Source organism: Alternaria viburni (assembly GCF_023758015.1).
Source record: "Alternaria viburni strain BMP 2772 chromosome Unknown scaffold_5, whole genome shotgun sequence".
NCBI lineage: Eukaryota > Fungi > Ascomycota > Dothideomycetes > Pleosporales > Pleosporaceae > Alternaria > Alternaria viburni.
This window is the reverse complement of record NW_026055774.1, coordinates 842320-870109: the sequence shown is the minus strand read 5'-3', so window position 1 is coordinate 870109 and position 27790 is coordinate 842320. Positions and strand designations below refer to the sequence as shown.

Sequence of the window (27790 nt, the reverse complement as noted above, 5' to 3'; positions counted from 1 at the left end):
CGAGGTATATCAGATACAAAGTACTTCTTAACAGGTATATCACACGAATGGGTGACCTCATTGGTCTTCGATAGCGGCAGAGGCCCCGGAGTCAGCGACCTTGGTGTCAGCGACCGTGTTGTCAGCGACTTTGTCGGCGACTGCGGTGTCGGAGACGTCGTCAGTGATTGCGGTGTCGGGGACTTTGGCCTTGATAGTGGTATCGGAGACTTTGGCCTTGATTGTAGTGTTGGAGACTTTGGCCTTGAGGGTTGTGTCGGAGACCTTGGAACGGGGGGCTTTCTTGACGGAGATGGAGGCTTGCTCGGGAGCGAGGGAGATGGCCCCGAAGAGGTTACTAACTCCATCGAAGACTGGATATCGCCCGTCGTTGAAGCCTCCAGACCTCTTAGGATCAAATTCCTTGTGATGCGGTGAGCTACGGGGGACGCTGGGAGTTCCGCAATGTCGCTTTCGCGAATGCTTCCGGGCTTTGCGCTCGGCTTCGCGTTCGCGTTCGAGATCGGAATCGAGGTCTTCTCGCAATTTCTCACGGTATTGGATGCGATGTTGTCTAGGTGGGGAGACACGACCTCCATCGACATTGGTCGTGCCTCTTGTCCTAAAAAAGGATCACTCTTCAATGCCGCCCCAGCCGGACGAAACTGTTCGACAATGATTATCTTTCGGTCTATGAAGCCGTCGGGATCAGCATCCGTCCCTGGGTCCGCAGACGCCACAGGTCCGAGCTGGTCACTCGCGTTGTAGTATGGTACTGGAGGATACTCTTCCTGAATAACAAGGCGGTTCGGGTTGGCGGCTTTGAAGACCTTGTTTCTATCGAGGTTTCGGTGCACTTCCATGGAGCTACCATCTTTCGGAGTTGATGGCATAGCCATGTCGGACGACGGCGGGTCTGATTCGGTACGCAAGTTTGTGTTAAAACTGGACATGGAAGCAGGCGCAGACCTCTTGAGACGAGCTTGTTCAGCAGCGATCCGTTGGCGGTGGTCGGCTGGTAAAGGTGGCTGATATTCATCCTGACGCCTGCGCTCTCTTCGATCTTCTGAACGAGGCTCGCGGGCGGAGTTGCCTGTCATCCTGCGAGACACGAGTTGTCCGAAAGCCGCGTGGTAGGGAGGAAAGTCGTCGTCTTCCACGGGAGGATCTTCAAGGCTCATCGTAGACCGAGAAGATGGATTCTTGGTCCTCATCTGCCCGGGGCCCTGTCGGGTGTGGAAGCCTCGTTGGTCTTGTCCTTGTCCAGCATGCTGCTGCCGATACGTATGATTTGGGTATACTGGGTTGCCGTAGCCTTGTGCCTGGCCAGCAAAGGGCAGTCGCTGACTGTCGTAGGTCTGCGGCCCTTGGAAGTGTACTCCGCTGTCGTCGCTCGGGGCGGGCTGGACCGATCGCGAGTATGGAACAGGCTGCCTGAAACCACCCCCGGCGGGGTGTGCATAGTATGGGCTTGGGTTCGAAGATCGGGACGCTGGCCGAGAACGCAAGCTGGGAATAGATCTGTTGCTGGAGAGGCCGTACGCTGGGGGCTGTACGGTATTCGTCATCGAGTGCGAGCGATGCGCGTCCCTGTCGCGGTTGTCTCTTCGGTTGTTGAAAGGCGATGATCCGGTGGCGTTCATCATCGTTGGAGACAGCGTGTCGGCATTATACACGGGCCCATGGTGTTGCATTGGCTGGCGCGGTGCAGAAGACGAGGAGGGGTAGGAACGGAAGTGCTGCTTGCTGCCCCGACTGGAAGTGTTGGACGTGGAAGAAACTTGCGACATCCTGCTGGTCGCGCGCGAACGCAGCGGACGTGGTGCGTTGCTCATGGCAGACAAGTCGTCGAACTTAGGACGGCCGATGCTAACGTCGCCTATCTCGGTCTCGGTGCGGAGCATGGACGTGACGCCGCGGTTAAGAGGTTGAAGGTCTGCACTGGGTGCCCGCGATACGGGTTTACCTGATGCTCGGCTCATGGCAGAGACGTTGGAGGCTCGCGAGTTGCGGCCGCCGCCGTTGGGATCCTGATCAAAGAGCGGCATACTGCCGTCGGCTGCGAAAGTCGCTGCAAGGAGAGCAAGCAAAGGTTGCACGCAGGGCGTGAGCGAAGCTGCTGCGGTGGTGGCTCTCCTGATTGCGGCGCTGCCAAAAGATGTGGTAGTTATTGGTATAACCAAAAAGAAGAAGCGATACTGCACAAGGCGGCGAGTATCCAAGAAAGACAAAAGCGGGTGACCTTTACACAACCCTCGCCAACATCTCCGCCAAAAGGAGAAAGCTGTCGAGTGTGGTGCTGTTGTGGGTGGGGGCAAGGTAGAGGAGACGGAGGGAGCTCGGCGGAGACGTTGTTTTGATAGCGAGACTCGCGCCTCCTTCACGTCCATTACGGCAAAGGCTACCCCTACCCCGCCAGCATCTCGCAGAGGAAGGCAGAGACATCAGACACAGAAGGAATACAGAGACGATACAGAAAGGGTCAGTAGCAGAGATGCATATGAGAATGGTCCCTACCTACTTGTGCGTACAGCTTTCCCACACCTACCCCTACGGCGGGCCTACCACCCGTGGCGCCAAACCGGCAGCCAAAAGCCAGCAGTTCTTTGCTTCTCCTTCTCGCACCCCAGCTGCCCACCATGCGCAGGATAGCGCAGCATCCAACAGCAACCCGCTCCGAAACTGCCCCCAGCAAGCACACCAGACCACCGCATCACCGACGTCCTCCGCACGACCGCGCCTTCTGCCGCGACGACGTCCGCACACGAAGTTAAAGACATTACACGTTGCTCGTTACCGCGTTACATCTACCAGGGCGAAAATATATACATGCGAAAGCCCCAGGAAGCCATCGAGAACGCTGGGCAGAACCACGGCAAAGACTATGAGATTTGGATTGCGTAATACACAGAAACGCAAAGTCAAAGGGGTATATAGCCTTGCAACGCCAGACAAGAGGACCAAGGACGGGACAAGGGATAACAAAGATCAAACTAGAGGGTATCACTCGGCGATGGGACCTATATCGCCAGATTTCTTCTTGGTGAATAGCCGTTTGAGAGATGAGAAGCTACTTCGCTTGGAAAGTCGCTTGTTCGAAGCATCTGAGAACGTGGACAGAGAGGTTGGTGGTCGGCTTGGCATGTCCGCAGCCTTGGGGGTTTGCTCAGGACGATTGAACGTAGGAGAGCTGGCACCTAGTCGACTCGACATGGAACCTTTCGGCGTACTCAAGTTTCGACTAGGGAAAAGACCAAATTGGGCAGTTTGTCGCGAGGACATGGAGGACACGGAGCGTGGCGATGCGTAGCCCGGTGACACGGCTGAGGCGCCCGACACAGAACAATATGCCGAATCTTTGCCGGTCAAAGGCGGACTGTATTCTCCGTTTTGTGGTTTCGCCGACATGCGTTTCGTTGCTGATGCGCTTTCCTCTGCAGATAGGTTAGATGGCGAAGACACTTTATGCTGGTGCCCCGGAACATGTGTTGCGCGACTAGACTCTGCATGCGGTGTCGCTCCGTCACGTTGCTCTTCGTTGCGCCAGGCATCACGGTAGTACCCGGACTGATTTGCCTGACGTCGTACATCGACGTCTGTGTTGGAAACGGCAGACGCAGAAGACGAGTCTTCGCTCCGTTTGGGCGTCTCTGTGGTGGAATCGGATGCGTTTGTGATCTCGGGCTGCTGCTGCTGTTGTTGTTGATGCTGTTGCTGCTGCGGCCTCGCTCGTAAAGTCGAATGTCGCTGGGGTGTGCCAAAGCTGGCAGGCGTCTCCCTACCGGATGACGATGCGCTCATGAATGGTGGACGTTCGGGTGGGGGGGTTGGAAGAGGTTTGTTGTTGGCAAAGTTTCGAAATGGGCGTGCCTCGCGCGAATTGGACGAATTTCGTGAAGATGTACGTGTCGCAATCTAGGGCTGTTAGCGAAGCTCCAGCTGAGAACATAGCCCACGAAGCGGGTTCGAAGCGGATTCTGGCAGCGAACATACCAAACTTCGGCGACTTGCAGCGCCACACCGCTTCTCGATCTCATTGCAATAGCTGCTGACCTGTACGAGCACAACGCCCAGCCTTTCAGCCTTTGCTACGAGGCTTTGCAAGAATTGCGACCAGCCTCCGGTGTTGCCACACATGGCTGAATATATGCGCCCAATATCCTCATTGCGGTATGTCCATTCGTCTCCCACATCGCCTAGGTATAGATCGAGCTCCTGGTTGGCTTCGCGAAATACGTTGATGTCGATCAGGTAGTCGTTGAGCAGTTGCGACATGCGCCCAATCGTGCGTTCGATTACGATGTTGCCGTCGAGGAGTTGGGCGCGGTATGAGCGGTCTTCGAGGAGGCGATCGAATTCGTTTACGTGTTCCATGGGCACCTTTAGACATTTATGCCGGAACAGCATGTCCTTCATACTGCTTTCGAGGTCTTCATTCGCCCGCTGCAGGAAACTGTCGAGCTCATTGACATGCTTGAGCAATATGTCGGCGACATCGGCGACGGACTTTTCCAGATGCTGATGCAGCAGGTGGACACCAAAGATGATCTGCGCGACCGTCTTTGTTAGGGGATGAAATTTGCCCTTTGCGTTGCTCCTCCAGTGGCAGTTGTATGTGAAGTTCCACGAGGGCTCAGAGGCATTCTCCTCTCTGCACAGCATTTGCTGTCGCGTCTTAACGCTCTTCTTGGGAATCGCGAAGGGAACGTGCCCCGTTTCGCCAGTGGCGTCGAGCATCGACTCCTCAAAGGGCGCCTGCATCGAGGAGAGGGGGTGTATGGGGAAGGTGGCCGTCATGATGCGTTTGTCTCGCTCGTCTTGCCATTCGTAGGAGTCGCGGTTGTCGAAGCTGCGACGGCCCCTCTGCGATAAGCGTCGAAAAGGAACCATGGCGAGTAGCGAGTGGATGCTACTCCAGCTCGGATTATGGTGCTACAGAAGCCAAAGCCAATGCAAGCCCAAACTCGCAGTTCAAGGATATGGGCTGTGCATAAGCACGAAACACTGGGTTATCGAGGCCGGGGCGCTGGAGGGTGTATCGTCGTCGGGCCTTCTTAAAGACGCATGGTGCAGGATGGCATTGTGTGTGCAGAGTCTACGCCGCAGGGGATGGAAATGTTGAAGGTGCCGGAGATGGCGGAAGGAAGACTGGACACGGTCCCAAGGTTCAAGGACCCCTTCGGTTCGTCAGTCATCAGGTCACAGGTCACAGATCAGCCTGGGATCTGGCACAGAGACGGGGGGTTTCTGGTCGCCAGGAGGTCTGCAGGTAGTGCAGGAGGCTTGCCCGCAAGCAGGCTGGCGGATGCCTTAGTGCCCGAGACGGTTGGTATCCAGAGGCAGGGCGGGGAAGCCATGGCTACTCTCCACCATACAGCCTTCACGACTAGGAGCAGACGGGCAAGCCTCAAACAAGAATAAACTTTGGCAGTGCCTATCCCCAGCGGCGCCCTTTACTACAGATATCCGTTTTCTAGACCGCCCGCGGCCTTTAGCTGGCTGCAACGTGTCGAGCAGGTGATTTGGCGGTTTGGCATTTTGGCCGTGGCATCCTCACTGTGTGCGCTAGAAGACGCATTGCAGCCGCCAGCAACACACCCAGGAACGCCCCCAAGCATTCCTATGGCTGCCCTGAGCGACGATCCCGCCATGTCGCCGTTTTCCAACTCGGTCAGGTCAAGTGCCGAGGCTTATCATGTCCCGATTGATGTTTTAGCTGCCAAATGGCGCAACGCATAGCAGACGTCATGAATGGGCTCCAACGTGAGTTTACCAAGCGCCACGGTTCCTGGCCGATCTCCGCGGGAAGCTATGGATCCCAAGCTTTGGGATGCACGCGCATAACTACAAACTTGTGCTTGTGCCTGGCAAGCATATTACGGGTCACGAGCATCCAATCACAGTGCACGCGATCGGCAAGCTTCACCCAGCGACCATCACTTCTTCCATCTACCAACCCGTGCAACATGCTTCTGGCGCTGGGCTAGAGAGCGGCTGGTAGTCACCAACAATAGAAAGTTTGATCAAGATGCAGACCAACGTTACAAGAAACAACGGCGCGAACTACACTCTTGCAACGCTACAGTAGCAAACCACGAAACTCGTGTCCTCCCATCCCGTCGCCGCAACCCGAACCCGACGAACGAGATGTAGCTGTGCCGGACATTATACGCCGCGAAATGCGACTCGTCCCGGATCGGATCAGACGGGTTTGAAGACTGCAGAACGATCCGCACACATACGCGATGGGCAGTACAATACTGGCGGAAGTCGTCAGCGGCTTTTCTTGCCGACAGCGCCAGGACCAGATGCTGCGCGAGTCGTACAAGCCTGCAGGAATGTCAACTCGGAGTGTGAGCAAAGTCAAAGTCATCAAACTACACGCGCAGATTGGGTAATTGGAGACGCCAGACTCGTTACTTTTTGAGTTGTTGCCATCCACGCGCGATACTGGCAGCGCAGAGCGACGCCAGTTGAGGTCAGACAATACGAGGGCATACAAGTCCCATCACCCAGCATCGCTTTGGATGCATGAATGGAGTTCTTTTACAACTATATTGACATGGGTTATAGCATCGGAAGCCGAGTAATATCGAGCGATCATAACGCCTCAACCCACGCCTATGTCCGATTACCAGCCCCTCCATCGGGCCCAGACATCCACGACCGTATCTCCACCCGCGTCCGAGTCGACCACAAGATACCACCCGAACCCAGCGCCAGCCACACAAGCATGGTTTGGCCAGACCATAACCTTATCCCCGATCGTCAACTCGTTGCATTCGCTCCTATCGCCCTCCCATGTCAAGATACCATGCTCTTGGCTGATGCGTCCAACGATCCATCCCGTCTTGCCCTCTCGCTCGTCGTATATGTGCTTAGCGGAAGCATTGCCTAGTGCAGGCGTAACAATACCCCATCCGGGATAGGACTTGCAAGGTTCGCGACCCATCGCTAGAGAGCCAGCGGATACTAGGGCTTCAGGCTTCGATCGCTCATTGTATACACTTGTTACTTCGAGCAACATCCGGATACCAATGTTAAATTTGGAGAGGGGCTGGAAGGACGACGTGGCTCCACTAGATGATGTCGTCGGCCTAGCGTGTGTCGCGACTTGTTGGCAGTCTAGCAATGGGTATACCCCTGCATGCAGCTCAACGACGTGATCTTTCTGCAGACGTTGGAGTACTTCTTGGAACTCTTGGACCCTAGGGCTGGAGCTGGACAGCATGTTCTGTGCTGCTGTCGCGGTAGGTGTTGCGCCTACACTCAGTACCAACTTTCCATCAAAGCTCTTCGGAACAGCCTTGATTGCTGTTTCTAAGCCCGCCAGTTCCTCGATTAGACCATTAGCGGCATCATCTTCTGAGGATCCCCCATACGAGTGTCCGAAATGCGAGTAGAACCCTTGCAGAAAGCATCCAGAAGTTGGCTCCTGGCTCTTCTCTACTACTGTCTTCACAAGCGATGGGAAAGCCGGAGAGGAAGTCTTGATGCCAGCGCGTTCATAGCCCGTGTCAATCTTGATGAAGACTCCTATCTCCAGCTCCGTGTCAGAGGCAGCGAGTCGCTCGTGGAACTTGAGAAAAGCCACCTCGTTGTCGATGATGACACTGACGGATCTCGGCTGCAATTTTGAGGCCAGAGAAATGAGGCGCGGAATTCCAGATTGAGGGACCGGTACGCCGTAAAGTACCTTGAGAGCAAACGTCAGTGATGCTTTTTTGATGGTGATATTTGGGACATACACTGGCTTCCCTTCCCACCCCCTGCGCATAGCACAAGTACGGCAGCAAGTTCTCTGCCTCCGCAATCGTACTAACGATGAAATTCGCTGGTTGGCTCTGCTCTGCGCCTACTTGCATCTGCGAAAGCTCAAGCGTCTTGTGGCTCTTGACGTGGGCGCGGAACCCTACTTTGAGCTCCGCACAGATGTTGAGCATCGCATCGCAGTTTCGTCGTATAATGGCGCGGTCCAGCACGATGGCTGGCGTGGGGAGGTCTTCGAGCTTTTGGCCCAAGAACTGTGATAGTAGAGAGGCCCGTGAAGGGAGTGGGTATAAGGGGAGCGGGTTGATGTCCGCCATCTTGAAACTTGAGGTGGTGTTCAGCGTTTAAAATGCGAGAGCGAGGTGGTCGGTGTTGATGTTGCTACTCTTTTGATTAAGCTGTCGAAGCGCTTTATATATCGTCTACCAACACCGTCGCATAGATTTTCCAGATCAGGCATCCAGTCGTGAGTCACTCTCTTCCTTCTGGGCGCAAGACCAGATAGAATCTTTGCCTGAGTTTGTTGTGGTGATGCTTATCGGCCGCAGGCGTTAGCCGCCGGAGAAAGAATGTGCGGTGCGGATCGGCCGCGCAGCTTCGTCGAACAAGAGCACGGTCTTGCAAGGCCGCGGATGGTCAGAGGGTGAGCTGAATAGTATTCTGGGGGTAATGAAATCTACTATCGTCGCGATGCTATCTCGAACGGGTTCGACGCGCAATAAGCTGGGGGTAATAGCTTGACGTTGGGTGCGGATCTCGGCGTTAGTACGGAGTGGGGTGCTGCATCGCGACGGGCCCGATAGACAAGCGACTGATAGGCGACAACACACATGTTCATTGAGGATAGACGGATTGAATTGATGGGGTGATACGAGGTACCGGAAGTCGTTATAGTTCTGGAAAAACAGCTGCAAACCTCCAAGGCATGACCTAGCGTGTAGACCGCCGAAACCCTTCCTAAGCGCCCGGTCCTGGCCACACACTACTCAATCTCCTCCTTCTTCCCGTCATTGCACTTCCTGGACTCACACTACGAGTACCCATGGCATTCGCTGCGAAACTGTTTTCGAGGATAGCGTCTTCAAGGTCATCCTCCTCTTCGATTCTATGCACTACGTCCTCCGGTGGCTCCTCTTCAAACACGGCCTGCAAATCAGCGTGCGGACTCAATTGCTTCCAGCTCCTCCAGAAACCGATGTCTTGCAGCCATGTTGTGCGTTTGGAGGGTCCAGGGCCGTTGATGCTGAGGTGGCGACGGGGCTTCCACAGATACCTACGCTCATAGTAGTTGATGGCGAGGAGAATAGGGAAGTTCGAGATACGTATTGCTGAGACGTTGATCTTGTGGAACCAACGGGGCGAAAGTATGAACTTGAGAGGGAGTAGAATGATGAACGCCAATAGGTTAAGGGGTGGGCGGTAGGCGAATAACGAATCGGACTTGACACCTTCGAAAGTGAGCACGGCGCGGCGGAATTGGATTTCGGCTGTCGCATCTGCTGCGATCTTGCTGAACGTGTTGGACAGAATCGAGACAAGGACTGTCAAGAATAGCGTGTTACCCAGGAAAGCATAGATCACCATTAGGGTAGGACCGAGAATCTCATGGAACCCAGGAGCTTCATCGATGCCTTGGCCATCCAGACCGAACCAAATCCAGAGCATCCATTTGGAGATAGTGATGGAGTTTGGTGAGTCTTCGTAGCCAACTTCGGGGTTGCTGATGCTCAGCCATTTGAGCGCCAACAGGAAGCCGCCAAAGCACCATACAGCGATCAGACTCAGTGCTGTGAACTCCTTGACCATCGCCCTCAGAGCAATGAACAGCATGTTCTCGGGCATAAGGTTGAATGCGATACGTGGGAACAATATTGGGGACGCGACAGCCAGAACGTCAAGGGCTTGTCTACCCGTTTCGTCTTGATTCGTTATCCATCCATGGCACCGCATGCCGAGATAGATTAGAAATATGCCGGCGAATGTGACGTCCAGGAAAGCCCAAAGTTCTTGTGTATGTACCTCCCAACCGTGCTCAAGGCATGATATGAGTTCGTCTAGTACCCAGCCGCTGCCGTAGAGTAAGAACGTGATCTCGGCAATAGTCAGATAGTGATCTTGTCGCATGGTCATACACCAGCAATAGAGTGCGAGCAGTATGAAGAACTGTACAACTTCGATGATGTTGCGCGTTCTCGGTACCATGAGGCGATACTGGTTGAGTGTCGGTGCCTTGCGTGGATCGTAAAGCGATATGGGCTTATACTTGTAGTGATCCGGTATGATATCCATATAGACGGTCGGGGTGTATACGATTCGTCCCCGATAAATAGCGTCAATGACCTTTTGGCTCGCGGAGCCAGCTAGTAGTACCTTACTTTCGGAGACGATAGCCACTTCCAGCGCCGTCAATTTACCCTCATTGTCACCCTGGCCCTGGTACTCTGATATGTGTCGCGGTGGACAACGCTCTTCGGGTGCGCCTTGGAACGGCTGGAAAGGAGCGACCATGATCTGTGCTAAGAGTAGCAGACCAGCTTTACCCGTAGACTCTTCGTCGTGCCGTCGTAGCACCTTCATGGCGACCAGCTCGCAAAGGTTGGCACGCGTCAAATCGACAGTTTGATGATGTTGCTGAAATTGCTGCTCTCGAAGAAACTGCATGCGATTGACGAGTAGACAGTACACGATGGATATGTCGTCTTCATCGTAAAGACGGTCAACCAGTGGTTTTACAATGAGGACGTTCATACGAGGCTCTCGCAGCTGATCCACTGTGTACGGGTCTTCGATGACAGCCAAGACGAGACGTCGTATCCTAGAACATGGTCAGCTTCCGCGATGCGACTCACATCAACTGTGCTGACCTACCTGTGGATATTGAAATATGTCCTTGTGTTGTTGTTCAAACCAGGCGTACTGGCTGTCCTAGGGATCATAGGCTCACCCTGTCCATTGAAGCACCCATCAGATCCAGCGTAGTCCTCCTCGGGGAGTAAAGTCTCCTGCTCCTCCCTGTTCTTTGCCGATCGTAATGCATCGCTCAGCGTTCTCTGCGTCTCCATCATATGAGGGCGCTTCAGGTACTTTCTGAATTCGATGTGTTTCGATGGCTTCCGCTGAGGCGAAGGCCGACGCTTCGGTGAGACCTCCTCACCACCATTGCTGGAGGGTGCAACAGCACTGTCATTACTGTCGTGGCTTTTGGTGGGATTCGGATTGAACGGTGGCCGAGTGAACGTGCCGTAGGCGGGACTGCCGCTTCTGTTCCAGTCTGGGTTTGATGTTGGGCCTGACATATGAGACTTGAGTAATAGCGGTAGTGAGGTTTCCTCAGGCTGCACAAAAAAGAGCGGGTCCTTCCGGGGGTTGCGGCAGCGCGACAGAAGTAGATAAGCCTCACGTCTGGAGCGTGACTGGCGGAGGGTGCTGCCGTCTGTCGAACTTCGATGCGCTTCGCGCGTCGCGACAAATGAATATCAAGTCGCTCGATGTTTTCGGGCAGGTAGTCTCGTCACGATTGAGGGTTTTGCGTGGCTGCCGATAAGGTGAGAAAAGAAAGCATGGCACTGCGCCGGTTGAAGGGTCCGCAAGTGAAGTTTCACGCTAACGTGATCGGGCGAGATCTCCCTGATCAGCCGCGACGTCACCCAGTGACAACATCGCGAGGCTGTCGTTTATCGCAGCAGCGCGTGTACAGCCATCATCTCCATCTATCAACTTTCATTCCAGGATCCTTGCCTCACTTTCACGAAAGGCGTGAGCTCGCTCAAGTGGGAAATGCAGAGCTGCTACCTCGCCTTCGCGCACGTGAACTGCGCTGTGCACGAGAAGCTTCCATATCGACACGGCGAGCTACATTCCAAGGATTCAGCAATACGACCAATGGGTACGAGGACGACAGAAATGAGGCGATTTTGATGCTTGCTATAGGGGAACTGGAACTCGTAGCTTGCTACCCAGGTATCCTGGGAAAGAGACATGGACGCTAGTCAATTGCACATTGGAGCAGTGTCTTTGTGTATGCACATCTGGCTACATGCTGTACCTCTGTTGACCGCTACATCTACTTCCCGACCCAAGCCGTCAGTCTCAAGACCCCATGATACCCACCTCTGGTCTGCTGAGGTTCCTCAATCGGACCGACATGCTTCTGCGACAATTACATCGACACCCTGCGCCGTCCAAGACCCTTCCCACCGCGCCTAGTCGTCTTGTTAGCTCTCTATTCGTTCTATAAGCCTCACAAGTGCTTACCTTGTAGACTTCCTAGCGGAGTTGGATGCGGTCTGGGTGAGCTGCTGGGGGAAGATGTAGTTCCGCGGGGCAGCAGTTCTGGAAGGGCCATGTGCAAGGCTACGACGCCTCGAATGGCCCAATGAGACGTTGGCCATGAAGTCCTTGTGGAAGTTCCGGTGGGGGATATACCACTTGATGTTGGCGAAGTCAACGTAGCAGTCTGCTAGGAAATAGCGCAAGGGGTCCCAAGCCCGAGTGTAGTAATAGACATGGTTGATCACGTCAGGTCCAGGGTGGTATCGGAAGCCATTCGGCCAGATAAAGTGGAAGTTGTCTACAATAGCGCGAAACACGATCTGAGCGGAGGTAGAGTCTTCCATTTCCACGGAGAAGAGGTAAAGACTGCTCAAAGTGATGTAGCGAAGCCTGGCGACAGCTTCCATGGTCTGGTCGCCAGCAGTCGGAAACTGTCGTCGGGGAGGCTTGTTGTCGCGAAGGAGGACGATGTAGTCACTGATGAGACCTGGCGGCCGGCTTCTCATGTCCACCTTGTCCTCGCGGATCTTCTTGCACTGCTGGGCAATCTTTGCTGAGCGTTCGAAAACGAGATCTCGACATAGTTTTGCTTGTGCGATATCTCCACTGTTTGGCAGGCGGTGGAGGAAAGTGATCATAGCAGGTGGCCTGTTGGATATGTGTTAGATAAAGACGAAGAATTTGATAGTGGGGCTTTTACTCTCTCAACGCATCCTGCGCCTTGAGGAATTCTAAGAGGAGTCGCTTGTCGGCCATGGCGAAGGAGATATTTGTTTGGTCCTGTTTGATCAAAAGGGTTCTGTGTGCGATCAAGGAGGACGGGCGGAATATCTTGGGAACAACTTCAAAATCGTTTGCCCGGTTTAGTCACGTTGTGGCGCACGGAACCTTTTCTTTCCCTTTCTTCTAGTACGTCATTCGCTACAACTACGCTCTTTCAGTAATCGCCGCGCTCCAGGTGCTGTGAGCTACAGGGTCGATGTGCTGTAATTCGTCGTCTCTATTAGCGGCGAGCGGCTTGAGTACATGTTCACTTGGCAGTTTCCAAGTCACGACGGTACCTAGGATACATGCGCAAAACGAAACGAGGACAAAAATCATAGACTGCAACGTATGAGTCTGAGTCTAGTACCCGTGTGCGGGAACCTCACCAGATGATATTTTCGCTTTACTGATAGAGTACTGCTATATCCGTCCTTTCCGTATCCAGCGAAATTCTAGATCGCAATCGTAGTCTCCGGAGTGATCTTCGTCTCAGAGGCCTGAGTATAAGATTACCAGTGAGTGTGATATTCCCATAACAGCATCTTCGGTCACAATTCATCGACCGGGCCCTCAACGTAGTATACCGCTATGAAGTTATCAAAGTTCCTTAGCTGAGCGTGATTCCATATCCAGTAATGCGTTCCATCTGGGGAGACGTCATTGACCCAGCCCGCATTTTGACTTGCGATGTAATTTGCCGCCCTTCGATTCGCTTCGTTTATCGCTGTGTCAAGATCGTTGCAGACACATTCCGTAAACGTACTTTGATGTATCAAGGCATGCTGATCGATGCATCGTATGCCGGTGAAACCCAGAGTAAAGTGATACGGGGGTATGCGGCGACACACAACCCATTTTTGTACCGCCGGTTCGGGCAATGGTTGCACTGCGAGAGGCATGAAGTGGCCATTCGTCAATAAAGTAGGTGCAGACATGGAGCGACCATTTGTCAATGAAGTAGGTGAAGACATGGAGAAGATCACTTAGCGGAAATCAGATGGGAAAGTCGAGCGATGGGTACACATTGTGCAGGAGGATTAAGAGCGCCACTGATAAAGCCCAATAAGTTTGATGAGAGTCACGAGAGACAATAGAGTGACGTAAATCACCTGTTTGTAGACCGACAAACATACCTACTTACGCGCCGCATCACTCTCACGTAAAGACTAATCTACTCAACGTATTTCTAGAATCTTCTACGAGCACCTTCATTGCCGCAAAAGAGGGCTTGTGCCCCTAAGGAATCTTCTCACTGTACGCCGAGTGATCAAATCCAAAGTATACATCGTCTTGTGTGATCGTCGCTGCTTATCGCGGTATGAAATACGTCGGCCCATAAGAATGTCTCGAGATCTTCTCTCCACTGTCCAAGCCAAAGACGCAATTACCCATAGCCACACTTCTCATGCCCTTCGTGAATGCGAGATACCAAGTCGACCACGAGCAAGACATCAGATTGAGCAAAGCAGATGTGGCTCACACAGGACGCGAATGCAAGCCTACTCACCTATTGCCTCGCTGATGTTATTATCTACTGCGACTTCGGCCTAAGGAATGGACAGGACTACCCAATGCTCAAGGACTGTGCCTAATTCTTCGATCGGTCCGAGGAGATTATGGGGGTTGTGCAGAGTGTGGAGTCCTCTGGGCTGAAGATGAAGAAAGACCATAATATTGTGCAGCCCTGGCCTGATCGCGTCCAGCCTACAACAGCCAAACACGAGTCCGACATCCTTTGTGCTAGCAGTATGAACAATAAGGAGCGGTGCATGAAGTTGAAGGACGCGAAGTGATGTGGGCGGAGTAAATGCGAGTACAAATGTTCGACTCGCAGATGGAAGGGTCGCCTGACGTGTGATGCTGACTGGAGTCTGAGCAGCGCAGTCCGAATCAACGTGGCTATTCAGATAGCTTGGGAGCTGATAGAGACTTCACATTGAAGTCCTTGGGGATGATGCGGCGACTGCGAGCGATCAGGTAGTCTGATCAGGAGTAGAAAGGGGTAGCCACAAGCAATTGGACACGCACCCGTCGGTATACCGCTTCCTGAGAGATGTCAATGTTGGAGTAGTTGACGCGCGATATGTTGAGGCATGCCAGTATGACATGAACCCTTCGGTTAGTGCCTCGGCATCACCTGATTACGCGATGCCTCGCCAACACGGCCGTTTGTATATCCACAATACCATTATCCCACTTGAGACAATAGCGCCTACACGGAGCTTCTCTCCGCTTCAAAATCGCGCCATTCTGCTCAAATCTCGTCGTCTGTACAACCATCGTAGCCTGTATTTCCGGCCGCGCAGCCAATGAGAGCCTCAGATTCTCCTTCGTGGTATTCTCAGTCACCTAGAGATGGCGCACCTGCCGGAAATAGAGAGGCAACTGTTTGTAATCGTAGGTGCCTGACAGGCAACTATCCGTATTGAGGCAAGCGGACCAAAAGGACCATCGCAGCGGGAGATAGACCAGATATCCGGGTCACTCTCGATCGATCTTCAGCCTCATCTCTCTACTTTGACCAAGCTCTTGATACCCCACTGCTTCGCTGAGCCTCATCGTTTTGCTGAACCTCTTCGCTGAACCTCTTTTCTTTGCTAATACCTTTCGCGATGGCCACTAACACCTTCAAAGACTACTACGCGGACCTCGGTCTCCAGCTTGGCGCTTCCACTGATGCCATCAAGAAGGCATTCCGTGAACTTGCCAAGACACATCACCCCGACAAGTCCGGTGTAGCAGATGCCGATGTCTTCCGCCGCGTTCGCGAAGCTTTCGAGCAGCTCACCAACACCGAGTACCGCACCGAATACGACCGCACCTACATGAGTAACAAGTACCAGACTGGCGCTCCCACTGAGCAGACTAACCATGGTTCCGGTAACGAGAACTTCGGTGGAAAAGGCCCCGCCAACTACAAGGCTGGTAGAGCATACGAGGCCGGTAGAGCAAGCCCGCCGCCTCAGAAGCCGTTCCGCAAGCCATACGAGGCAAGCTGGCAGTACTACCTGGGCAAGGAGTATACCGCATGGCAGGAGAAAGACGCCGCCTACCGCATGAGGCACCCTGAGGCTTATGAGAGGTACGTAGGATCCGTCATGTTCAAACCTGATCTTTGCTAATATTCTTTTCAGTCCGTTCGAAGGTGGTCCTCCAACTCCCAAGCCTGGCGCGAAGGCACATGGCATGGTCGTGCAGATGTCTCACCCCTGCGGCCAACAGACGTGCGTCTACAAGAGCACAGCATGGCGCGTTCAGGTTGGCGGTGAGGACCATTGTGTGTTTTGCATGGCCGCTCACACCGGCGGCATGAGATGTCCCGGTTGTGAGGCCTTGGCATGCAAGGCTTGTGTGGAGAAGATTCGCGCGCTGGAGCGCAGCCCCTTCGAGGGTCTGAGGTCAAAGGCCCAGTACTGCTCATCTGGTGGCTGAACGAGAGTTGGGGTTGTGAGAGGCATGAGTGATGGTGGAAGATGTTCAAGGATGGTTGAATAGGCTCCAAATTACCAAGAAATAGATATTCATGTACCAATGTGCACTCCCAAGCTTCTCTTCATCGTGAATACCGCCCTCAGTTTACACCCACAGATACCCAGAGCACGTTCGCGAGAACATCTCACACAAAAGAAAACTGAACAGGTTTGCCGCCTACATCAATGTAGAAACGTGCAAAGTGGGTGACCTAACGTCAATGTAGGCTCCAGGGTGTTGGATGCTTTCATTGAATGAGGTGTGAAGATGGATGTATCCACGATGGGGTGCCGTCATATCTGAAACCAGCCCCCTTGGTTTCACGCGGCAGCTGCTCGCGAAGCCGCGGTCGGTTGTTCCTGCCGCCCCTGACGGCGCATTGACCCCGCACAAACCAAGACCTTGCATCATTGACGCGCCCAGCCGTCCCACATTTTAGAAACGCCGTGGTGTGTCACTCCACTTATTGACGCGCAAGCCCCCCAAGCCTATCGTCAGCCCGTACCGGGAGGGGACCTCCATGTATGACGCCCGGCGCTGAGCAGCTCCGCGGTCCATGATTGGGATCAGCTTGGCCGAGTGCACAAAGCGGCTATTCTATTCGGGACACCATCAAGTTAGCATACCGTGTTCGTATCTCCTTGTCCTAAGAACGTGAGCAGTGGCACGGGACAAGGACACTAATTCATTCTATACTAATCCCTTCGATTCACTGGGCCATTTCAGAGCTAGTGCTGTTTACAACATCTTGACGAATCGAGACCTCGACCTTCTACATTCCTTTGTGTTTTGCTGGACATACACTCATCCACAACCGACCGTCGCCCTTCGCTCATTTCAACAATACAAGTCCACATTCAACATGGACCTTTATCGAGCTACATTCGCTGGATCGCTAGTGCTCAATGCACTTGCTTTCTACCAGTCGCACCGCTCACGCAAGGCGGCCGTCGTAGAGACTGCGACTACGGAAAAGAAAGACGAGCATCAACATGTAGAGCCTGATCTAGAGGGCTTGAGCAAGCTGAAGAAGCGCTTCTTCCCTATTTATTTGCTCGTCAATGCCGCGGACTGGCTCCAAGGGCCGTACATATATCCTATTTACAAGGGTATGTTGGACGAACTACTGTTCTACAGACTGACAGCTAACGGATATGTAGATGAGAAAGGACTCTCGGAAGAAACAGTCGCATTCCTATTCCTTACTGGGTTCATCGCCGCCGGCATCTCCGCATCTTTCGTAGGCGCACTCGCAGACCGATATGGGCGCAAGACAGCATGCTTGGGTTACTGCGCCCTTTACTCTCTGTCCTGCGCCACTCTCCTTACCAACAACATCTACGTTCTCTTCTTCGGTCGCATCCTCGGCGGTGTTTGCGGTACCGTCCTTTGGAGCGTCTTCGAAAGCTGGCTAGTTGCTGAGTTCAACCATCTCATGCTGCCCGACGGCGAACCCCACCTCAGCGCGATATTCAGCACGATGACCACGTCCAACACATGCGTAGCCATTGGTGCGGGTATCTTCGCTGAGTGGGCAGTCAGGATGGCAGGCACCGCGAAAGCGCCGTTCATGGCCTCCATTGCGTGCTTGAGCCTGTCCTTCCTTGCCATCTCGAACTTCTGGGGAGAGAACTACGGTTCAAGCAGTCGGAGAGCATCAGAGACTGAGGGGCTGCTCCAGCAGGAAGAGGCCACCCCAGCTCCTCCAGCTACTTCTGCTCTCCGGACTATTCTACGTGGTACGTTGAAGCCTCGTTACCTCAGATTGCTTTACTAATTGACGTTTAGATCGCAACATCATGATGCTTGCGTTGGTCTCAGGATTCTTCGAAGGATCTCTTTTCCTCTTTATCTTCTTCAAGTTCCCGGCGCTGAAGCTCAGTCACAAGTTGGCGGGTTCAACAGATGGTGAGCAGGCTTCTATCCAGTCTATGCAAGCACAACCAGGCTGACACCAACCAGAACTACCATTTGGTCTCATCTTCGCCATCTTGATGTGTTCCATGATGTTTGGTTCGCTCCTTTACAAACATCTCTCTACATCCGCCTCGCCTGTGCCAGCACAAAAGATGCTGACAGGCATCCTCGCAGTCTCATCTGCCTGCTTCTTTGTTCCTGGACATTTCCGGGATGAGCGCGTCACGTTGTGGTGCTTCTGCATATTCGAGCTGTGCTGCGGAGTTTACTACCCCGCAATGGGCTCTTTGAAGAGCAAGCTCGTCGAAGACGGCTCAAGAGCCAGCATTTACGGCATTCTTCGCATTCCGCTCAACGTTTTCGTTGTGCTTGCTTTGAGCACTACGAAAGAAGGTAAGCATCGCCGCTTTGTTCGGTACAAAAGGCCCAAAACTAACAATGAGTCCAGGCGAAGCGCATCGCGACACCGTATTCACCACGTGCAGCGTGCTCTTGGTGGCGGCTGCCATTGTCGTTCACAAGACCCTCACATGATCTCATTACAGTTTCCACTTTCCTTTTCCGTCCCCCTGCATGGCACTAAAATTAAACATAACCTCGGGAGTACGCATCCATCATCAGAAAGCCTCGCGCGAAGCGGAGCAGCATCCAAGATAGTCGCATCGCGAAATAGCGATTTACATGTATTATACCCACAATTCCATTGATAGATACAATCCATCCTATGACATCATGCTTGCGACGCGTCTGGAGTGTGCGTCTTGAAACGCGTGCGCCGTGCCTCAGCTGCAGGAGCAGCAAGACAAAGACATGGACGAAACAACCGCTCATGATGATCAATCGACCCACATCTGCCCCGCCGCCTCATCTTCCGCCGTGCGGCTAGTCATCCTCCCCGTCGTCCACTAGTCGCAGTGGTATCCTGACTGGTGCGAAGATAGCGGCCTGCGGCTTGAGCGGGGTTTCGTAACATCTAGCCCGTACGGGTCTTGGGTGTTCTTGTTCGATCAATGCTAAATCTGTAACGGGGGTCTACCTGATGTTTGGTTGTGATAAGCGCTCGGCAGATGTACACGTAACACTGTTGGCCTTTCCGCTGTTCTTGTTTCGCGTATCCTTGGCATATCTAAAGGACCGATGTCCACCATGCCGCCACTAGGAGTCGAGTTGTCTGGGGCCTACTTGTCGTGTATCTTCAAACCCTTGGCTTCACTATTGTCTACTCCTTCTTTCTCTCTCCTTTCTCTCTTTGTGTACGCTTGACGCGATTGTTACCTCCACCGATTCAACTCGGAGGTCATACATCACGGTCGTTCCTTCGACTCAACTCTCCCCACCAATCCCACGTCACTCTTTTCCGCTTGCGAAGATGTTCAGGTCTTTCGGTGGTAGGTTCAACTCCTTCGTTGTCCTTTCAACACGTACTAACACATCGTACAGCCCGCATATTCGCTGGAATATTCGTCGTCGTTTTCCTAATCGTCATTTTCCATAATGAAGAATCCGCTGGCACGGCACTACTTCCTTACCTCCCCGTCCTCCCATCGACAGGGTCTTCACAACCCTCCTCCATCCTGCAAGCATGGATAAAAGACCGATCTGCGCTCTCGGAAAAGTCATGGAAGAAGAGCGTTGAGCTCCGAGACCAGATGGCCAAGTCGCATCCGGACAACCCGAAGATCCCATTCTTCCCAATGGACTTCCTCAAATACCCCTTCACAATCTGGGACTTCTTCCCACCAACATGGACATGCCCCCACGACATCCAGCGCGTCGGCAGACTCGGCGACGGAGGAAAATGGGTATGCGGAATGAACATCTACGAGAGTCTCCCCGTACCCAAGTCCGCTTCCGCTACCATCGGATCGCAAGAACCCCTCGTGGACGCGCAAGATGGCTTGGTCATGTACAGTTTCGGTATCAACGGCGAGTCCTCCTTCGAAGCTGAGATGCTCGAGCGCGTCCCCAGCGCCCGCATCTGGGGCTACGACTTCTCCGTCGACTCCTGGGGTCCCCAAATCGCCGAGAAGCACCGTCATCGCACCTTCTTCAAGAAGGTCGGTCTCGGCAAGGAGGACAAGCATGAATCCGACCCACCATTCTGGACCCTGCCCGCCTTGATGAAGCAGAACAACCACACCTACATTGATATTCTGAAAATTGATATCGAAGGCAGCGAATACGATGCTCTCGACACGATGATGAGTGCTTTCGACAACATGAAGACTGCATCTGGCAAGTCTGTCCTGCCCATCGGCCAGGTCATGATCGAACTGCATCTCGGCGACGGCATTAACCTCGATAACGCGGGCGGCGGTGGCAGCATAGACTTTGGCCGATTCAGGTCATGGTGGGAGAGGCTCGAGCGCATGGGCATGCGACCCGTGTGGATGGAGATTAACCTCTTTGCTGTTACCCTGGGTAAGAGCAAGGCGAACCCGAGATGTACGGAGTACGTCTGGGTCAATGCCAAAGATCAGCGAAGTGTTCTTTGGAATGTATAAATAGCATCTGCTTCGGCAGCAGGATGAGCGGCGTTAGGAGCCTGACTCCGGCATTATAGATATCACGTTCAGCCAATTCATCCTTTATTTTTCTCCTTGACGATACGTGTTCTTAATTGCGGCGTACCTGGTTGCTCGTGATGTGGTTGTACTTTCCTCAAAAACGCCGAGCTGTCGAACTGCCGCGCCCGCGGGCGACGCTGATGTCAGATGGAGACTTGTCTGAATGCGATCTAGCGTTTGGCTCTCCCAGCCGCGCCGCTCTCCCAGTGCCACTTCAACGTCTTTCCATTGCGAACAATCCCCAAGACAAACAAAGACACATGTCATTATGCGAACACGAGTCCGCTCCGCCCCATGCAAGACTTCCAAGCCCTAGCAAGCCTTGTCGCAAGCCTCCCACCAGCGCCTCACATCCTGCGCCCACCATGCCCGGGCAGCTAACGTTTCGGCGCCGAACTCCGTGCGCGTTACAAAATCCAGCCTCGCAATCAACCCGAGATTCTAAGCATTTGACCCGAATATTGCTATACAGCCGATGATGTTAATATTGTGGTTCTGCGGATCCGCTGACGATGTGGTTGAAAGCTACCCTCCTGCGGAAATTGGAAGATCGCAATCAAGAGAGGGGTGTTGATACCGCGGTGGGAACTAAGCCGCGATTAGACTTCCCCATGGGGCCGCATCTTGAGCCGTCGCCGCCTTGTCGAGATCAAGATCTAATATCCGAGGAGAGACCGGCGGTAAGCCCTAGACATGGAGGTTTGGAGGTGTAGAACTCCTTGCGCATTTCACCACATAAGCTCCGCTGAGACGAGCGTTCATGGATCACATAGTGCTAACTTCGAGTTCTGGGCTGTCACGACTCGTCTGAAACCACGCCTATCCGCGGTTCGTGTGTCTGAAGCGGCGCCAAGCGCCGAGACATTGACAACCTACCGCTTCTAGAAGTCTGACTGCCCGGGGAGAAGAAGGAGGTTCGCATCGCTGAAGTGCAAAGGTTGTGCTAAGACGGCGTTCCAAACGATCTTCAAACATGAGGATATACTTCAATTCGAAGAGATAGTTATCGAGGCATTCGCGAAGGCAACACCAGAGTAGACCGCTTATGTTCTGAGCGGGCCGGGCCGAACGCCGTTGGGAAGGGAACATGCGTGCTAGGGAGACAGGGCACAAAGATGCCTATGACCTGAGGTGAACCAGATGTGTCATCTTCCTCATGTTTAAGTCACGAATGAAAAGGCCGCCCACAAGTACGCCGCGTCCCCATGAAGCGCAAGAGGAAGTGCAAGCACATTTTGTGTGTATAGGTATATTGAGACCTAATCTCCATTCTCGTGATCATGACCCGTACCTACTCACCGCTACCTAGTCCACTCCCAAAAATCTTGTCTATCCTCGTCGCTCTCTCCCACACGACCTCTCCCATTCCGTCTTCTCCACCCTTCCTCTTGAAGTACAGTATACGATGCTGAGGTATGAACTCCTCATCCGTCTGCTCAGTCTTCCATTTCTCAAGACCAGTCTCCTTGGCGCCCAAGAAGCGGTCTTCATATCCGATAATGTAATCGCTCGGATCAAGACTCGGGTCCCAACGAAGACGATTGAGAACATCGGATGCAGGACGTAGTTTTGTTCTCGACAAAGGTGCTGAGGTGGGCTTGGGGCGCTGTGGTATGGTACGCTGAGGCTTGGTCTCTTCGGCGTCTTCAAGGTCTTCATCAACGTATTCCTCGTCGTCGGAGTCTGAATCTATGTCCATGGCGTAGATACCCCATTCTCGATCGTCCAGTCGCAAGCCTCTGACATCGCTAGATCTTACTAGCGAAGCATCAATCCATGAAGTGCTTGCATCGAAGTTCTTCTCATCGGTTCGCAGCTGCGTCAAGAAACGATCTAGTACCTTTTCCAGAGCTTGTTTGGCGATTTGCTTGTCGTCCGCGCTATGTGCTGAGACGGCTTTCTCGGATTTCGAGATGCCGATCAGGTAACAGCCTTGGTACTCTTTGCCCTCTCCCACGTCGAACGAATTGCTATCGACAAAGCGAGCTGGCCAGATTTGTACTTCCGATTTGGGTATGGCTTTGTGGATTTCTATCATGTTTAATAAAATGATTGCGCAACAAGTATTTGGGACAGGCGGCTTACCTATGACGAGCGAGATACATCGAGACTCAACCCAACCGACTAGGCTCTTACCCTTCGCCAATGTACGGCCCCAAAACTGGATGTCGACTTTGACGAAGTTGTTGTAGTTGCGGAGGAACTCTGCAGCTCCATGAGGAAGTTGCGACTCTGGTTCTGGAGCAGATGGTGCACCGAAGAATGCCCCCCACGTCATTCCCGGCTCGCAAAGCTGCTTTTCAGCGGCCTTGAAAGCCTTGACGAGTAGCTGTAAGCCGGGAACCGTAGCCGTATGAGCGATATTCGAGTTGGGTGCGTGGTAACCCAATACAACCATCGGCTCTCTTGCGCTGCGATAATAACTGGGCCTCTTCTTGTGGAAGATGGCGTCGTAGACTATGTCGTTCGTCCAATCAAACTGAGCGTAGTGGTGGAAGAAACTCGCAATGATATCCGCAGCCGTAACTGGGCCGGTATCATGCCCAAGTCTTTTGCAGACCCAGGAGAGCATGAGCGTGATATGCACGCCTCCAAGGAACCCGAACTTCGCACTATACATGCCGCGCTGCACAGCCCACAGCTTGATGGAACGATAAGCTAGGCGGAATGCAGAGAGCGACGGCAGTGTACGTTGAATGTATAGCAAATCGCGGTAAGGCTTGAGCTTGCGGAGTGAGAGAATAGAAAGGTTGAAGATGGGATCAGATGCTGGAATACTCCGGAATTCATGCCACCTAGTAGCTGAATGTTAGCGCTGCGATATCACAATCGTTACATAAGACTCACCTCTCGACGACCTGGGGCGCAGGACAATACTGCAGATCCATGAATATGCCGTTGACGGACAGTTCGAGCATGGTGCCGGTGCTGGCCTCAACCTTCCGTAAGATCCTGACACCTTTGACTTCTGCTTTGGCAAATCGTTGCCTAGCGAGCCGGAAGAAGGTCTTAGAGCTAATGGTGCCGATACAAAGGCAGTCGACGTCCGAGTCTGCAGTCCATACACCCAAGGCGTACGAGCCAACTGGCACTATAACCAACGGTATATCAGGTTGCGCTGAATCTCCATCGTCTGATTTACCCAGTAGTATGTGCTGGAGGCTTGCAAGTGCGTCGCGCCGATCGCTCGCTTGATCTTCGTTCGGGAACATGCCGTGGGTCTCGAGCACTGAAACGAGGCTCGTGGTCTCTGCCAAAGTTCCATCCACTCGCTTGTGTTCCACGGCAGGCTGATTTGAGGAGGCTGCTTCATTTCCGGTGCTCGCTACCGCTTCGTTCACTTGAATCTTCGCTCTCACTCCATAATGGTCACTGGCTGCGACCTGTGCACCGTCGATCATCTCCGGAACGCCAAAATGGTTGAAGCGGTCTATGCGAAGTGAATCCTGCGACCGAAGTAGTATCCTATCGTAACGCTGTGGCCGATCGTTAGAAGTCGTAGTCGTTCCTGCGGCAAGTCGGTTGTTCTGGGGATCGAATGTCGCGCCCTCTTCGCCCTCGAACAAATCTCCAGATGCAGTTGTACTGGTCTCGTCCACTCCTTCAACACGGGCAACAGACCAAGCATCAGATAACCCAGCTTCCCGAATCTCGGCCTCAACTGTTGCTAACAGGGACACAGTCTCGCTGGATATGGACTGGTCTTTGACGGAGGTCTCAATGGTGTAAGTCGACGTGACCAGGTTGAAATCCCCTGCGATGACCCATGACTCGCTTCCATAGTGCTGTTCTAGATGGCGTGTCAAAGTCCCCATCTGGGCTTTCTTAGTAGCGACTGAGCCGTCAGTAAGACTGGCAGTCAAATGAACTCCAGCGACAACTAAGTTCCCCAAGCCCCTAGTGCCAGATGCCGTGACGCCTCTCAATCGCGCAACGAGAGCGCTCTTGTGCTTGCGATGGAAGGGTACTGAATGCCAGCTAAAAGGATAGCGGCTCAGAATGACGACGTTCCGTAGACTGGGGAGAGGACCTAGATCGTTTTGGCATGGCGGACCATGCGAAACAAATGGGTATATGTGTGCAATGTCCTGACGAGTGAAGAGTAGATAGTCAAGAAAGTCGTCGGAGACCTCTTGCAGTACTAATATGTCAGCCGTCGATTGTTCTGATAGGATGGTATCCACAATCAACGGGTCGCGGTCATGGTCCGGCGGATACTCGGTGTCTACCAGGACATTGTAACTCGAAACAGTAATTTCTTCTAATCCAACCTCGATCTTATTCTCGCATGTGTGCGGCGACCATCTGGATTCGTTCGAATCGAAGCAGAGGGCTGGCACGTCGCGCACCTCGAAATCCTCAAGTAAGGATTCTTGCTGAGTTTCATCAATATCCGGTCGGGGTGCAGCCGGATTCGATTTGGGCAGCTTTACCCAGTAGTCTGGAATGTGAGGTCTCCAAACATCGCCTGGACCCCCAATATCGATAGTTCCATACAACCGCATGTAATCAGTTGACAGCGCGCCAGTCGTTCTCTCACGAATAAGGATAGCAAGCGTGCCGACGCGAAAGTGTATGTTTGGCAATCTTTGAGCCTTGCGCAGGAGGTATGACTGCGAGAGTAGAGGATTACCCTGTGTTTGACCGATAGTGAGGTGGGGAGTAAATCGAGAAGGAGCTTGGCCTAATGCTTGCAGTACAGTCGTACGCAGCGAGATGAGAGGCGAGCCTTCCTCACCACTGTCATCGGTACCAAGAAATACGGTGAAGTTGTTCTTTTGCACGAAACCACCGGCTTGAACCAGTTTAACATCGATGGGTGTCTCTTGGGTTAAATGCTGTACCAAGTACCCTTGAATCTGCTCCTGTGCTTTTGGAAGCTGCTCTGGTGCAACGAAAGGGTACACGAGGTTGATGTGAGGTGGCCACTAAAAAGTTTAAAAACCCTAGTCAATGTGTGCTTTCTCTGATGCCAGAGGGGATCTCACTCACCTTCCCATAGGCCTTGTCGTAAAGTTCCCGCAGCTGATCTACGTGGCCGCATTGAGAAGCGGGTGGGATGATGCACAACGCTGTATCGTATGAAGTCGTTGATATCCGCGCTGGAGGAGAAGTATGATCGGTCGCCGCCATGTCTAAAAGCAGAACGAGATGCAGAGAAGACGATTGAAAGGGGTATGTCGAGTGCGTCAGAAAGGACTCTGATGTATAATGATGCTGATCTCTTGTAAGCGTACAGCGATCTTTATGTCTTGTACAAGAGACACGCTCAAACACTTTACTCCACTCCGTGAATCAGCATGCTTCCCAATCAGGCGATGCATATGACTCCGGGGGCTGTTGAGCCTCATGCACGAGGCGCAGGCAGAGTGAGCAAAAGTGAGTCATTCGCGCTAACCAAAACGAAGCGGTCTCTGGCTTCAGGGCTGGGTGCGATGCTGCGTGAACGCGCGCAGTCGAACCTGTAATGCGATGGTATGTGTAACAGCATTGAGCGCACCGCAATATGACTCAAACAAAGTCGGGCCTGTTTCTCATGCAATGGCGAGATGATGGCTGTGCGGGAGAGCTTCCATCGGTCCGAGGCTCAAGTGGGGTCAACCGCGCCTGCGCCTCAGAGCTGCGGGACCTACCTGCGCAGGCATCGCGAACAACCCATCCAACCTTCGCTCACGCAACATTGATGCGACCTCTATCAGCAAGCAGCTATGGTCGGCTTTCTGGATTTACCGAGCGAACTGGTCTTCAACATCATCGACCTTGTGCTCTCGACACCTACCGTTTTACCGAAGAATGGCATGCGTCATCGGCCCAGCTATCCAACAGACGTTCGCAGTCTTTGCTGTGTACCGAGTCTGGATTATTTGAAGGATTCGGGAGTCTCAAGCCTTCTACTAATTAGTCAACGAATGTATCGCGAGACCAAAGAATATCTCTCAAAAGCGCCGCGGAACTTCGAGGTCGATATCGCGGTTGTTGATGAGCACTGGTTGTGGCCGACACGGCGCGTTATACCCACGCGTGAGCTTGAAGGCACCATCGAGAGATTAAACATCAACATAATCCCGTGCTGTACCACAGATGGACGGCATCTGCAGACGAACTGGGCTCACGAAAACCGGGGTTCAATTGACTTGCACAGTTTCTGGATGCTTCTCGCCGGAGGACTGATGTCCCCGCTGGCTCGCTTTTTAATCCTCGATGATAGTACGGAACGCGATGGATCACAAGTTTACCGGGGTTTGGAAACATGGGTCGACCCACTGTTGCACGAGCACTTAGACGATGGCCGGAACATACCTGTTACTCGGATTGATACTGTGACTATCAATATTGATACGTGGAGGTATGGAAACGGCAACAAAGAGATCGGTCTTGCAGAAATACCTTTCCGCAAGATTGAAGGTCTGGCACATCTGGACTTTAAGGAGCTGTACCCAATGGACTTCGCAAAGTCAGAAATCTACCTTCGCGAATTGATCAGATACATCGATGAGCGACTGTATGGTACGGGGAAAGTAGCGAAAAAGATCGGAAAGATGCAATTTTACCTTGATGGGAAGTTATCAAGAGAATTGAATACAGTGGTATGACACAACGGCCAAGCTGTACCGCAAGGCGACGCTATGTGGAACTCACAACCCCTCCTGAACGCAAACACCAGCAATGCCCAGCCAATCAGATCAACCCAACTAGCTTATCTTCGACGTCGTGGTTACGGCCTCTTCACCCGACACATAACTATTACTCGGCATACAAAGCCGCGTTGAGGTGGCGCAAATTGCGTATAGAACACTCCATTCAAGGCAAGAGCTGGGCATCTACCTCCACGGAGTATATTCGAAAAAGCTAATAAGGCTACATTGCCTCGACGTTTCACAAAATCGTGTTTCTGAAGCATAGTAGACTTTACCGTACCTGTTCAGTTTATTCCTCATATGACGTGGAAACTGCCTTCACTGCATCCATTCGAATGTCAATTCAGAGCCAGAGAAATTGAGGAGGGGATCGTGGAGGTCTTGGGAAGAGTTGGATCTGAAGTCACCAAC

General features: G+C 53.0%; 9 protein-coding genes across 9 annotated transcripts; 3 read left to right on the top strand and 6 right to left on the bottom strand.

The window, feature by feature from the left end:
* Positions 1-57: 57 nt before the first annotated feature.
* On the bottom strand, positions 58-2027 carry J4E79_003164 (uncharacterized protein; the record flags this gene model as incomplete). The annotated part of the gene is made up of 2 exons (XM_049352060.1): positions 58-515; positions 617-2027. The coding sequence occupies 2 exons, from the start codon at positions 2025-2027 to the stop codon at positions 58-60; spliced, it is 1869 nt and encodes a 622-aa protein (XP_049213531.1).
* Positions 2028-2982: 955 nt separating this feature from the next.
* Positions 2983-4869, bottom strand: J4E79_003163 (uncharacterized protein; the record flags this gene model as incomplete). The annotated part of the gene is made up of 2 exons (XM_049352059.1): positions 2983-3894; positions 3973-4869. The coding sequence occupies 2 exons, from the start codon at positions 4867-4869 to the stop codon at positions 2983-2985; spliced, it is 1809 nt and encodes a 602-aa protein (XP_049213530.1).
* Positions 4870-6610: 1741 nt separating this feature from the next.
* J4E79_003162 (uncharacterized protein) lies at positions 6611-8066 on the bottom strand (the record flags this gene model as incomplete). Its single annotated transcript, XM_049352058.1, has 2 exons — positions 6611-7675; positions 7728-8066. The coding sequence occupies 2 exons, from the start codon at positions 8064-8066 to the stop codon at positions 6611-6613; spliced, it is 1404 nt and encodes a 467-aa protein (XP_049213529.1).
* A 640-nt stretch (positions 8067-8706) lies between these two features.
* Positions 8707-11045, bottom strand: J4E79_003161 (uncharacterized protein; the record flags this gene model as incomplete). The annotated part of the gene is made up of 2 exons (XM_049352057.1): positions 8707-10564; positions 10618-11045. 2 exons carry the CDS (start codon positions 11043-11045, stop codon positions 8707-8709), a joined length of 2286 nt encoding a protein of 761 aa, XP_049213528.1.
* Positions 11046-11838: 793 nt separating this feature from the next.
* J4E79_003160 (uncharacterized protein) lies at positions 11839-12777 on the bottom strand (the record flags this gene model as incomplete). Its single annotated transcript, XM_049352056.1, has 3 exons — positions 11839-11899; positions 12004-12669; positions 12722-12777. The coding sequence occupies 3 exons, from the start codon at positions 12775-12777 to the stop codon at positions 11839-11841; spliced, it is 783 nt and encodes a 260-aa protein (XP_049213527.1).
* A 2621-nt stretch (positions 12778-15398) lies between these two features.
* Positions 15399-16218, top strand: J4E79_003159 (uncharacterized protein; the record flags this gene model as incomplete). The annotated part of the gene is made up of 2 exons (XM_049352055.1): positions 15399-15868; positions 15921-16218. The coding sequence occupies 2 exons, from the start codon at positions 15399-15401 to the stop codon at positions 16216-16218; spliced, it is 768 nt and encodes a 255-aa protein (XP_049213526.1).
* Positions 16219-17119: 901 nt separating this feature from the next.
* Positions 17120-18708, top strand: J4E79_003158 (uncharacterized protein; the record flags this gene model as incomplete). The annotated part of the gene is made up of 5 exons (XM_049352054.1): positions 17120-17366; positions 17418-17996; positions 18046-18165; positions 18220-18567; positions 18623-18708. 5 exons carry the CDS (start codon positions 17120-17122, stop codon positions 18706-18708), a joined length of 1380 nt encoding a protein of 459 aa, XP_049213525.1.
* Positions 18709-19543: 835 nt separating this feature from the next.
* Positions 19544-20678, top strand: J4E79_003157 (uncharacterized protein; the record flags this gene model as incomplete). The annotated part of the gene is made up of 2 exons (XM_049352053.1): positions 19544-19562; positions 19615-20678. The coding sequence occupies 2 exons, from the start codon at positions 19544-19546 to the stop codon at positions 20676-20678; spliced, it is 1083 nt and encodes a 360-aa protein (XP_049213524.1).
* A 1354-nt stretch (positions 20679-22032) lies between these two features.
* Positions 22033-25874, bottom strand: J4E79_003156 (uncharacterized protein; the record flags this gene model as incomplete). The annotated part of the gene is made up of 4 exons (XM_049352052.1): positions 22033-22772; positions 22827-23536; positions 23589-25669; positions 25734-25874. 4 exons carry the CDS (start codon positions 25872-25874, stop codon positions 22033-22035), a joined length of 3672 nt encoding a protein of 1223 aa, XP_049213523.1.
* Between the last annotated feature and the right edge of the window lie 1916 nt (positions 25875-27790).